This window comes from Vulpes lagopus, chromosome 4 (assembly GCF_018345385.1).
Source record: "Vulpes lagopus strain Blue_001 chromosome 4, ASM1834538v1, whole genome shotgun sequence".
Classification (NCBI taxonomy): domain Eukaryota; kingdom Metazoa; phylum Chordata; class Mammalia; order Carnivora; family Canidae; genus Vulpes; species Vulpes lagopus.
The window spans coordinates 54,399,492-54,412,954 of record NC_054827.1 but is presented as its reverse complement, the minus strand read 5'-3'; the positions used below and the strand labels follow the sequence as shown (position 1 = coordinate 54,412,954).

The following is a 13,463-nucleotide window of genomic DNA, read 5'->3' as shown; positions in this document are numbered from 1 at the left end:
AATCAACAGCTAGATGAACAGATACATAGGCTGAGGTCCTAGACAAAGGAGCGTCTGTCCTTGCGGAGCTTGGGACCCTGCATGTGGAAGAGTTCTGGTTCCCCAACCTGGAAGCTCTCTGAACTCTATCCTTTTGGGTTTTAATGGAGGCTTCATTGCACAGGCATGACTGATTAAACCATTAGCCATTGATGATGCATCTAACCTCCAGCTCCTCTGGTTCTCCTGGCAACCAGCCCCAACCTTAGCTGCTTTCCAAAAGTCACTTTATTAACATTAACACAGCTGTGGTGGAAGGGGGCTTGTTACAAATAACAAGACACCCATTTCACATTTATGGCTCCAAAGCAATTTCGGGAACTGAAGACAAGAGACTGAATGTGATAATAAAAGATGCTCCCATTGCTCTTATTCTTCAGAAAATTACAAAGGTTTTGGGACCTGTGAGCCAGGAAGCATGGATGAAGGCCAAACATATTTTCTATAAATCACAACATCACAGGCCAATATCTCACTTATTAAATACTTTGGGGGCTGAAAGAGAAATTCCACCAGGAAAATCTTAGGTTCACCAGAATCTGATATTTTGTTTGTTTTTTATGGTTTTTGTTTGTTTGTTTTACTGGGGCATCTTTTATGATTCTAACTATTTTCATCCTGTTTATGAACCATCTTTCTATGCAACTTATTCTCAAAATCATAAAAAAAATAAAGTATTTCTTTAGAGTAGTGGTACTCAAACCTAACTATACCTGGGGCCTTAAAAAAAAATGCGGACCCCCGGAGACTCTGATTTAATTAACTTGCATGTGCCCAAGCCTCAGGATTCTTTAAAGCTCCCAGGTGATTCCAAAGTTCAGCCAAGGACAAGGACCATTTCTTGTGGTTATCTTTTTCTTATTTTTTCTCTTCCTTGGTCATTGCCTTTTCTTTCATTCCTTCAAAAATTCCCATTTCAATATCTGGTTTTCTATGGGTTCATAATTCACACACTGATAAATTCTGTTGCTTATCTAGCAGATTAACAGATAATAGCATATTTTCTTCTAGAATCATTAATTTTGTTCTATTTGGGCTCACTCTTCTGGAAGTTTCTTGTGACATTTCACTGAGTGCTAATCCATTCGAGGCAAGGGCTGAATGTTTTCAATATCATTGCTCTAATGGTTAACATCAGTATTCTCAAATGAAAGACAAAATCTTCAGTCACAAATTGAATGCCTTCAAAGAAAAATACAGTTCCTTGTTGTGGAGTCTTCAAGCCCAGTGGCCAAGAAAGAACTGTTGAGACGTTTTATGGTGCAACTCTGTAAGTTTATTTAAGTAGCATAAGGGCAAGGACCCATGGGCAGAAAGAGCTTCACTTTTGCTGTATGCAGCTGGTGGGTATTTGCTTAGTGCTCAAGGGGGAGGGGACATGCAGGGAGTGTTAGATCATAAATGTTTCCTCGAATTTCTACTCGTAAAACCACTTTTGCAAGATTTCTCTGGTGCTTATCGTTCAGCTCCATATTAACTATCGGTGAGATGTACCGGCAGTCATGAGACCCTTTAAGAATGTAGCAACCAGGACGTATTTGATCCTTATCAGAACTCTGCGGGCTATAGGTCAGCCTTCTGGGCTAACGGTGAACATTTTTCTGCTTCTATCCCACATCACTCCTCAAAAATATGCTTATTCTATGTCCTCAGATAATGATCACCCTGCTCGACCTCTTCACAGCATATTTTGTGATAGTTAATTGTGTATCAGGACCCACAGCACAGAGGCTGCCCTGGTCGTCTGGCCCACATCAAAAATTAAACTGAAGTCCCGGGGCACCTGGGTGGCTCAGTGGTTGAGCATCTGCTTTTGGCTCAGGTCATGATCCCGGGGTCCTGGGATTGAGTCCTGCCTGCATCAGGCTCCCTGCTGGGAGTCTGCTTCTCCCTATGTATATGTCTCTGCCTTTTTCTCTGTGTGTCTCTCATGAACAAATAAATAAAATAATAAATAATAAAATCTGAAGTCCTGCACTTGCAGCAAACACCTATGGAGCAATCCTAACATACACCCATCACAGTGCTCCAACTTGGCTTGAACAGCTTACCTTACCCTAGGACATCAGACTTACTGGCCTTATAAGGAGATCCCCAAACTCCTAGCTAGTTGTGTCCTATTTCCATGGTGCCTCTTCTAATGGTCCTAAATCCTTGTCCTAAATCCTTTGGGAACAGTCCTCAGAGGTGGGTGAGGCACTATACTACCCTAATCCATGTGATGAGGGAGCAGGAGGCTAGCCGAGGACAAAGCACAAGCTGACACCCTGCAAACCACCCCTCCTCCACTCCCAGGTGGGATGTGTGTGACATTCCTCAGGCTCTCCTGGCTGCCCTAAAGCTAAAGGAAAGAAAAACAAATGGTTAATTTATAGAGATTACATTCTTGCAAGACATGAGTCTCCCTCAGTTTATAAATGTCTTAGGGATTTACAAGAAAAAACATTCTTATCAAAATAACCTAGTTTCCAGAAGGAAATATAGATAAAATTAAATGTCCTTATAATCTGCAGCCCATTGACAAATACTTGAGGCAGACTGAGTGTCAGGTTCCTCCAGGAAGCTCCCAACTGTCTTAAGGTTGAGGCCTTCCTAGAGGAAAAAACAACCTTAATTTGACAATCTCCAGTATCTTGGAGGTCCTCTTTAGCATATGAAAGTTCTTTTGAAAACCTCTCTTTTCCTTACCTCCCCCAGCTCCCAAGTATATAATCAACCACCCCTCACAAACCCCGGGCAGCAGCTCTTTCTGCCCACAGATCCTGTCCCTGTGCTTTAATAAAATCACCATCTTGAATTCTTGGTTGTTGGCTCTTGACCTCACCCCACCAAACCTCACCTATATTCCAAAACTACATCACATGGATTGTGTTCCTTTGAATAAAGAACATCAGGGTTATTACTAACTTGTTTTAGTTTTATCATCTAACATCTGATTGTCCTTCACTATTTCTAGTATTTTCTTACTGGAACCCACCTCCTCAGCATACTCTTCCTTCTGAGAGGCCTATTCTGTCTCTTGAGATCCATCATTCTCAACTGCTGGCTTGACTACTTGCCTCAGCGAACAGGTCACTCTCCTTCCTTCCTCCCACGTTTTCAGACATGCCATCAGCACCTCTCTGCAGCAGCGGAGGTCAGGATGTCTGGAGTCAGGGCAGCCTGGCAGTACAGACACTGAGCAGACCCAGAATGGCAACAGAACTCATGCACCTGTGCATGAACAACGGCCTTCGTCTGTGGCTAGAAGTCCTGTGGCATCACCGCGAGGTGGGTAGACTTTGAAGTTACTATAACCACTGATGGGGCAGGGGTTCAGAGGCAGGAAAGGTGATCTACCTTTGCATTTTTAACACACACTTTAATTCTAAATTTGTCTAATGAATTCTACAATTATTCAAGATTTTCATCTTCTCACTAGCCATGACAAGGGACTTATTTTGATTTAATGACTCATTGGTATTACTTAATCAGCATTTCATGGCTGACAAGCATTTCCTTTTTCCCTTTTTTTCATATAAAAGGCTGTTTTGTTTATGTTAACAGTTACATTTACTAACATGTCATAGCAACTTGTATGCTCAGCATGTTTTCTTACATCATATACTTTCACTTCAAAAAAGATGCAAGTACATCCATTTATAGTTCTCCCACTGAAGGCCTATGGGAGATACATTTTGTTAGACTTTATCTCATAAGATTTTCTCTCATTTGATTCTCTTATTCCTAAATGAATTTTGGCTAAATGTGAAATCATAGAGTGATGCTTCCTGCCATCATTTTGAATGTTCTCTTCTGGCATCTGTTTTGCTGAGAAGTCTGCTATTACTTCCTTGTGTCTACACTCAGTGTTACTGGGTAAAGATAGGATAACATTTAGGAAGCACCCAGCAGATTCCCCCATATAAAGCAAAAGCATCCTTTTTCCTTTTGCCCTCAGCCCTTTGGAAATTGTGACTATCGTTAAAAGAATATACATAAAAAGAAGTTACAACAAAAGATAATCTGTCTATTAAAGTCCTATAGCTCAAATATTGAAACAATTATTAGTAATTTCAAATATACTCAGGCATTTTCTGTAATTTATTAACAAAATATAGTTTTTGGTTCTGTTTTTTCTTTTTGAGTCAGAGCCACTCCTGAGACCTTCTAGAGGACATTGCTTTATAATTCATCTATCCCAGCTACCTTGGCAGAAGCTTGGTCTTTTTGGTCTACATTTTCTCAAGTATTTTTGAACTGACATAAAAGTGAATGCAATCCCCTGATTTTTCTAATGGGTCCTTGTAGAAACATTCTGAACCCAAACTTTTGGCTTATATTTTGTGTGAGACACATTATCCTATATTATCCTCTTCTTCCCTCTTTGGTTTTTAACCTTAATTTAAGGTATACATATTTTAGTGATTATAATAATTTCCTGGGTGTAGCTGAAATATCATCTTTATAAAAATATTGTTTGTTTTTTTCTTTTCTACCTTTAAAATAAGTCACACAGTAACTCCATCCATAGTGCTTATTGTTACATTTAGAGTTAATATTTCCTTAATTCAAATTATTCTTTTTGTGGGGGAAGTGGAGGTGAAGGTGAGGGCATACACAGAGAAGGGAGCAGAGCAAGTGGGGCAGAACAGAGCAAGCAATGTCCTGATACTGTAGAGATATGGAGACTCAGATAATGGTCAGAAACAAAATGTTTTGCCCTAATTTAATGAGTAGGATAGTCAAAGAGTTGGAGGCAGCAACCAGGCTTTTTGAGAAGCAAGAAGAAAATCATACATTCATACAGGAGAAAGATGGAAGCCAAAGGTTTCCCCTGTGCATCTTAATTTCATGGAATAAGAAAAATGGGGACTGATATTGATTCATGAGAGGATGTAAAAAATAGATCTACAGAACATGGATAATAATATACAATCACATATATCATATACCTGAATGGCATGTGATCTCACCAGAAAGAAAGAGAATTCAAAAGATGCCATACTTAGCATGTTAAAGAAATAACTATTGTCATACTCTTTTGGCCTAAGTGTTCCCAAACTTATGTTAAAAGGGAAAAAAAAAACTACTCTTCTAATAATTCTGACCACTTGGGCCCAGAATAAGTGATCAATATCGCCTGGAGCAGATGCTCTTGGAATTCTGTTGAGCTTCCCACAAGTCTTTACCAGATTTTGTCATGTTAGTGGTTCTAAATGTGAGTCTACAACATTATGTTACACTATTGGCCTCCCTTCATATTGTCTTCCTTTTACAATATTTTCTTACTCTTGGGATACTTTACACCATCATCTTAATGGTCAGTTGTTACCTACACCTGGCTTTATAATCTGAACACTGGAAAAGGTAACTTTGCCAAATAACTGACTCTCATGTTTATTCTAAACACAAATTCACTTAAATTGAATGGAGCAGAATTAAAATGAAACAAAGATCCTGATACTTCTCTGCCTTTCATATATATATATATATTTATATATATACATACATATATAATATGTACATATATATTTATATTTATATATTTTAATATATTTATATATATATAATCCATAAGATTAAACTTTGATTTTCAAATAGATTCCTTGGGCTCAGATTCAGATAATTTTTCATAACTAATGTCATCATCCTTAGACTTGAAGTTTCTTATGCAGGAGGGAGCTGTGTAACAAGGTATTTATTCTCTTACTAGAGGTGCACTATTGTACAGAGTATATTATGGCATTAGTAGCATATACTTACAGCAATAAGGAAGATGAAAATCTTAGATGAATTTAAGGGGAGATATGAGAGAAAAAAAAAAGCCTCAAAATAAAAGAAACTGTATTTTAGGTAGCTCTGGAAACTGGCCAGAGGGGTCCACGGCTCTCTGCTCCAGGGCTTCACTTGTACACAATTCCCTTACAGCCTGTGCTTTGTGGTCTGGAAGTACCCCATGTTTAGGGACAGAATCAGATCAATATATATTTTTAATATTGAAATCTGAGACATTAGGTTTTTAAAGCATATATATTACCATTCCTCCAAATCTCACAGAAAACAAGTCTTCCACCTTTAAGACCGTCCCTGGCATCCCTCACAATGATCTCTCCTTCCACAGCACTCTCTTCAGGGCACCCTTGACTTCTGCATTCCTCAGGCTGTAGATCAGTGGGTTCAGCATAGGGTTGAAAAGGCTATAAAACAGAGAAAGGATCTTCTGCTGCTCCTCTGGGTGGTTGGATTTGGGGGCCATGTACATGACAATGGCGCTGCCAAAGAAGAGCCCCACCACACAGAGGTGGGAGGAACAGGTGGAGAAGGCTTTTCTGCGGCCTTCCCCAGACTGGATCCTCAGGATGGCCAACAGGATGCGCGAGTAGGACACCAGCACCAAGCAGAGGGGCCCCACTAAGATAAACACAGAAGCAGCAAAAATGACCACTTGGTTGAGCCTAGTGTCGGCACAGGCCAGCTTGAGGACAGACAGGATTTCACAGAAGAAGTGGTTGATTTCATGAGGCCCACAGAAGGGCAGCCTCAGGATGAGAATCACATGGACCAGGGCCAGCAGGGAGCCACATGCCCAGGAAGTGACAGCCTGAACAGTGCACACTCTCCAGCTCATGATGACAGAGTAATGTAGGGGATGGCAGATTGCCACGTACCGGTCATAGGACATCATTACTAAGATGAGACACTCCGTGTGAGCAAAAGCCATGTATAAAAAGGTCTGCATTATGCATGGGACAAAGGAGATAGTTTTTTCCTTGTTTAGAAGGTTTGCCAGCATCTTTGGGACATTATTTGAAGCATAGGCTATATCAACGATGGCCAGGTGGGAGAGGAAAAAGTACATGGGGGTGTGCAGTCGGGAGTCCAGTGAGATGAGCCCCAGGATGATGCTGTTCCCCAGGAGGGTGAAGGCGTAGAACAGGGTGAAGAGCCCAAAGAGGAACACCCGCAGCTTTGGGCTGAGTGGGAATCCCAGCAGAATGAATTCTGGGACCCATGTTTGATTTTCTGTCATTCCCTGGTAACAGTGTCTTTATCAGTCTCTGCTGCTGCAGTAGGCTGTGTCCTGAGGAGTGAACACAGGTCTGGGTTAGTTATTCAACAGAAAGAGGGGGTTTAAGGTATATGCTGTGTGTTACCTCAGCTGGCAATCCTTTTTAGAGCCATTATGTCAAATCCTTTAATCTACAGTAAAGCAGAAAGAAAACCTATTCAAGTAAGAATAGGTGAACACAAGATTTCATGTACTATTTTGATTTCTACAGAATTTTATTTGACTTTGATTAAAGATCCCTATTTTCACTACTGTGATTGCAGCCACAGAATCATTTATTTTCCAGAATGACTAATTATTTCATTTTGGGGAAGTCCCATAGCCATATTATCATATACTTTTTCTTTCTAATTGATTTAGTTTTAAATTTTATTCCCACTTTTTTTTTATCATTTGGTTTGCTCTTATTTTATAAATTGCAGAGTATATTGCACATAGCAGGTGCTCAACAAATGATAGAGTACATAAATGAATGAATGAATTAGGGAATAATATTTATAAATGAAACCTCAAGGAGGTCTGTTTCCCTCTCTGTTCCCTAACTTTAGGTTCACTAAAGTTCACTAAGTTTTAAAGTTCACTAAAACTTTAGGGTTTCAGCAAATGAAGTTGGCACTAATTTTTTACTTCCAAGAAAATCTATTTCCCTTTTGAGCATAAACAGAGCAACATCACTAATCTGGTCAGCATTCATAGAAGCAATTTATGGTATAGGGTCAGGGCAAGTGGTTATCAGAAGACTCAACTACATAATGTTGCTACTTCTGTCGCACTTTACCCTCTTGCAGGACTGCTTCCCTGGTTCTCTGTAGATGCTATTTCTGCCCTCCCCCCTTTTGGACAGTACCTAATATAGCACCCATTTGTTGGATGGATGGGTTGGTAGATAGACGGGTGGGTCGATGGATGGGTGGGTGGATTGATGAGTAGAAGGCACTACATTAGGAATAACATCCAAAGTCCCTATCCCAGAATTTAATCAAGTCTTTTGACTCTTCTTTCATTTCTTCTGGCTGCCACTCTACCAATCACACAGCCACAGGGATGACAGAAAGGGAAATCTTGAAATGTTCCATAGAACCAATTATATACACCTATGCTTCGACAATTCATGATATACATGATCATTCTCAATAAGCAGTTTATGATTCCAGATCTGAAAAATTTCAACCCTATCTTAAGACCAGAACACTGCCTGCCCATCCTGACCTCTTGTTCAGGATGCTAATTTCTGGAGCATCCTTTCTCCAGACCCCAGCTTCTCACAACTACCACACTTTGAAAAAGGCCCCTTACTCACTGTGATACCAAGCTTTGTCTAATCTCAGAGATAGGATTAGATTTAGAAGAATTTGCACAGAAGTCAGCTGCGATTTTGAAGGTGAGAGCTGACGATCTTGCACCCTCCACCTGTCTCCAAAAGAGGGATTTCAGGTGCAGGGCTTGTCGCTGTTCCCTTGACACAGACTGATACAGGTGCTAGGACCTGCTCATCATGAACATGAGCAGTAAAGGTTTTATAGCAAGCTCACCTTGATCCAAGCCCACCCAGATTTCCCTGAGTGTCCCTGTGGGAGATGAGACAAAGATACTCATCTCTACCAGGAGAACCAAAAGTTGTCTTTCTGTTTCCATTTCTCTGGCCCTGGGGATAGACATTCAGAAGAAAAGGAGCTGGCAAATGATGACTTAATACCCAGCTGGATCCATACATGTGAAACTTGTATAGTAATAAGATTAAACATACTCCTGGGGCCACATTGTAAATTATACCCTCCAAATATTTGGATGGTGATGGGTTCCTGGATCTCCATCTTGTCCCAAAGGAATTTGTGGAGCTTGTAGAAGGCAGAGCATCATCTTTAGGAGAAAATGGGTTGAAAGTTGGCATTAGTTTTTTTTTTCTTTCCTCCTTAGATAATTCTATATTGGGTGTTGGTAGATAAGAAAAACTCTTCTATCAACCTTCTCACACTGTGCTGAGTCCTCTCCATGTAGTACCTGAGGTTTTTACGTGGAGTTTTAGAAGTAAGGGAAAACAGAAACCAGAGTAAAACTGGCCTTGAAGTCATGTCTGATAGAAGCCTTGGGGTTTGGAGGACAGCACATTTTTGCTAGGATATACTCATGAAGTTCAGTGAAACTTCTAATATAATAATGCCTTGGACTGAGGTGTTGACTTTATATTCACATTATAAAACATAAACAGAAGATTTCTTGAGAATTTCTCTGATTGTCTCTCTTATATGTGTCAGTCCTACATGTGCTTGTATGTGTATTTATGTGTATTTTCTCAATGGGCAATTTTTGGAGAGAAACATCCAAAACTCATTTATCAGATCACAGTTGGTTCTTTACTTAAAAGTGGAGAAGTATATTGTTAATGTGTGAAAAATGTAGTTCTCTGTTAATAAGGGAAGGAAGGATATATGCCTATGGTTTTTGGCTCATAGCCTAGTCAAGGACTCAAAGCCTATGTATTTCTATGAGCAGAAGAAAGAAGCTCAAGGAATAAATGGCCTGAAACTTTGAAGGAGTGAAAAAGAAAAGTTTAGAAGCTATATATAGTGGTTAAAAAATTAACTGAAGCTTTTAAGATAAATTTGACTACCTGAAATTGGAGAATAAAATAAATATTAAGAGGATTTCCAGTTTAATATGGATACTTTAGAGCCATAATTATCTACATGTAGATACTGTATGATTTAAGTCATCCTTTTACTAATGCACTCATTCAATTTACATTTACTGAGTATCTGTTTTATGTGGGCACCATCCTAGACACTGAGGAAGCAAAGATTAATGAGATACTGCCTTGATCTTATGGGGCCTTATAGTCTCCCTCAAAGTGAGCCATGCAAATAAACCATATAGGGTTGTGATAGAAGTGTGCATGGTATACCATGGTACTGAAGGAGGGTGTGATAGATCATTCTGAAGAGGAATTGGTACAGGCTTCACAATGATTAGATACTTAAGCACTCTTTAGGAGGATGTATGGTGGATAGGACATGCCAAGCTGTCCCCTAGGGCATGAGGAGGGAAAGGCAAAAGAACAAAAAGATTCACAAGCTTCTTTACCATGTCAAGGATGTTGGCCTTCCTTTTGAATAAAGACTAGAATTATGTGACTAAATATGTGGTTACAAAGACTATTTCTTTGGTGTAGAAGACTATTTAAAATACTATTGGAAACAATGAGGCCAAGCTATCTGAAGAACTGATGTGTTCCAGTGAGAGATAATCAGTACTTGGCCTAGGGAGATAGCCATGGGGATGGGGATGACACATTGTGTATGACACACAATTATCAGTAGTTGGTGATGTTGTGTGTGTGTGTGCTGATGCCAAAAGCAGGTCTTGGATGCTTTCCAGGTTTTTGGTTTATGTGGCTGTATATAGAGTGGTTTCATTCACCTTATACAAAAAAAACAAAACAAAACAAAAAAAATACTTGAGGGAGAACATACAGCGAGGGCTGAAAAAGAGTATAGTTTTTAACATGATGTATTTGGTGTGCCTATGGCACATAAAGGTAGATGCGTCTAATAAGGAATTAACCAAATTGCTCTGGAGTTCATTACAGATACCTAGCCCAAGGACATGGATTTGGGAATCATATGCGTTAGGTGATAGTTAAAGCCATGATAATAAAAAAGAGTATTTAAGGAGGGCAATTTTAGTGAGAAGAAAGGACAAGAACAGTATCTTAAGACTGGCCAATACTTAAGAGATGGACAGAAAAAGATAATTCCCCAAAGGAGAGTGAGAAGAAAGATCAGAGAAATAGCAAGTAAGAAAACAGAAAAGAAGGAAATCAGTGAGTTATGCCATATGTTATGCCAGGACACATACCAAGATCCTCACTTTGATCCTATGAGTAATTCTATTTTTTTAGATACAAGAAAACTTTTCTGCACAGAGCTACACTAAAGTTAATATTTATAGAAAAAATAAAATAAGACCAAATTACTAAGAGAAAGCCATTATTATCCTTCAAGAAAAATACATCACTTTTGTTTTGCATCATTTCCCATTTGCATTGACCTGTACAAGGGTGAACTTTATGCAGCATGTGGAAAAATTTTAATATTCAAAGAGCCAGTTATTAAGATGTTTTTTAACTTTTTAAAAAAGATTTATTTATTTATTTATTTATTTATTTATTTATTTATGATAGACAGAGAGAGAGAGAGAGAGAGGCAGAGACACAGGAGGAGGGAGAAGCAGGCTCCATGCCAGGAGCCCAATGTGGGACCCGATCCCGGGACTCCAGGATCACACTCTGGGCCAAAGGCAGGCACTAAACCACTGAGCTACCCAGGGATCCCCTAGTTATTAAGATGTTAATCAGAAATATAAGACAGTACAAATGTACAGTGACTTCATTGTGAAAATGGGAAGTAGTCATTACCCTGTGTGTAAAAAGGACTCAGCTGATAGCATATGATGTTAAGGATAAAGAGGCAGATGACCAAACATTTCCAAAGTGAATATTGTAGTTCATCCTTCTAGAAATCCATCACATTCAAAGAAGCTTCTTTTAGTACCCTGGAAGCATACCCATCGTCCAGTAACTCACTGCATTATTCTTAATTCCTCAACATACCCAGAAAGGCTGATGATTAGGAAAATAACGGATTTCACACCTTCTTATTTTTTTTTCCAGTTAGGGGACAAAAGTCAACATGATCTCTCATACCTCCAGAACTGCAGTTTAGACTCAAAAGGAAGGGGAAGGAGTAAGGAAATTCTCAAACACAGAGTCAGTGTCAGATAGCCCATGCATTAATAATATGATTTTGAAGAGCAAACTGTATGTCTGGTAATCTGTTGTTTTTTTTTTTTTTTAAGAAAATCATTCAATTCTCCCTTAACCTTTTGACTACTATGCATTTTGTAGCATGCTTAGGTGATATAGAAATGTTTCTCAAAGCATGGTCCAAGGACCACCAGCATGGGAAGAGCACTTAACTCGATGAGGAAGCAAAAAGCACTCTACAAACTCTAAAACTCAAAGTAAATGCACGGCACTATTTTTAAAAAGGCAGGGAGGGAGGCGCCTGGGTGGCTCAGTGGTTGAGCATCTGCCTTTGGCTCAGGTTGTGGTCCTGGGGTCCTGGGATCGAGTCCCATGTCGGGCTCCCTGCAGGGGACCTGCTTCTCCCTCTGCCTGCGTCTCTGCCTCTCTCTGTGTGTCTCTCGTGAATAAATAAATAAGCTAGGACAGGTATGACTTCTTCAAGACTAAAGGCAAATTTCAGATAAGAATCCAGGCATCTCGAATCTAGTGTATTTAAAACGCAATATTCAGTTTTCCTCTCCTCGCCTTCTCTATCACGGTAAGTTGCCTCACTGCACCCACCCCCCCAAGTTACTCAAGTAAGAAACAGTCACTCCTGCTTCTCCTTCCTCTCCAAGAGGTATTTGAATTCTGTTCATGGCAGACTTCTAGCGGCTTCCTATAGTAGGTACTCAATTAACTTGCTACATAGATAAGTCAACACATAGATGATAGGCTTATTTCATAATGGCTAATTGAAAACTGTTCAGAACATAGCATATTAGTCACTTTGTGCTTTTTATGAAATATACATTTTTGTTGAAAAATATTACATGTTTATAGCCTTAGAAAAACAGATTTTTCTGCTATGTTTGCTCATGGATCACCATTTCTATCACCCTGAGCTGGTTGGTAAGATGTTCAGTTACAGAACTCCCTTTGCCTAACTTCTGTTTCTCCCAGGTTTATTATTTTCTTTTCTGATCTCCTTTTCATTTCTTTTTCCTGAAATTATTTTCTCCAACCTCCTTCCTTCCCTTTTTATTATTTTCTTCTTTCTTCCCTCCTTCTCTTCTATATGTTCTGAGGTCCTTCCCTCCCCCAGCATCCCTCTTCTCTTCTGAATGTAAATGATTGTCAAGCATGGTGTGAATCACAATTAAATGAAGAATGTCAAACAGGACTTGAGACAACAAGGTAACAAGTAGCAAAAATCAAAGCAAACAAAACAACAACAATGAAAAAGCTTTTTGGCAGCCTCAGATCTTAAAGTTCCTGCACTGACTAATTCAGGGGATGCATGCCCCATCCTTCCCCTTCCTATCACCAGAAGATCCAAGTGTGAGTAATGCTCAGGCTCCCTGAGTTAGGAACTCTATCAACTTAGCTATTTCTCCTCTTCCAGAAGGCCTAATTCTTCATAGTAAGAGAAATCTAATGATAATTTTAATTTGTCTTTCCCCCTTTCTTGACAAATAGCTGATAGATGGATCTTTAGTAACACAGTGAGGCAAAGAATAGGTTTTTTGGCTCACCCTCTGACCCACCGCTGAATGCCAGTGAACTCCACACCCACCACCCATGGCCCAC

The 13,463-nt window shown here is 39.6% G+C and overlaps 1 protein-coding gene across 1 annotated transcript; it reads right to left on the bottom strand.

The window, feature by feature from the left end:
* Window positions 1-6,118: 6,118 nt before the first annotated feature.
* LOC121489933 (olfactory receptor 2A5) lies at window positions 6,119-7,051 on the bottom strand. The gene has a single exon (XM_041753406.1). It carries the CDS (start codon window positions 7,049-7,051, stop codon window positions 6,119-6,121), a length of 933 nt encoding a protein of 310 aa, XP_041609340.1.
* Between the last annotated feature and the right edge of the window lie 6,412 nt (window positions 7,052-13,463).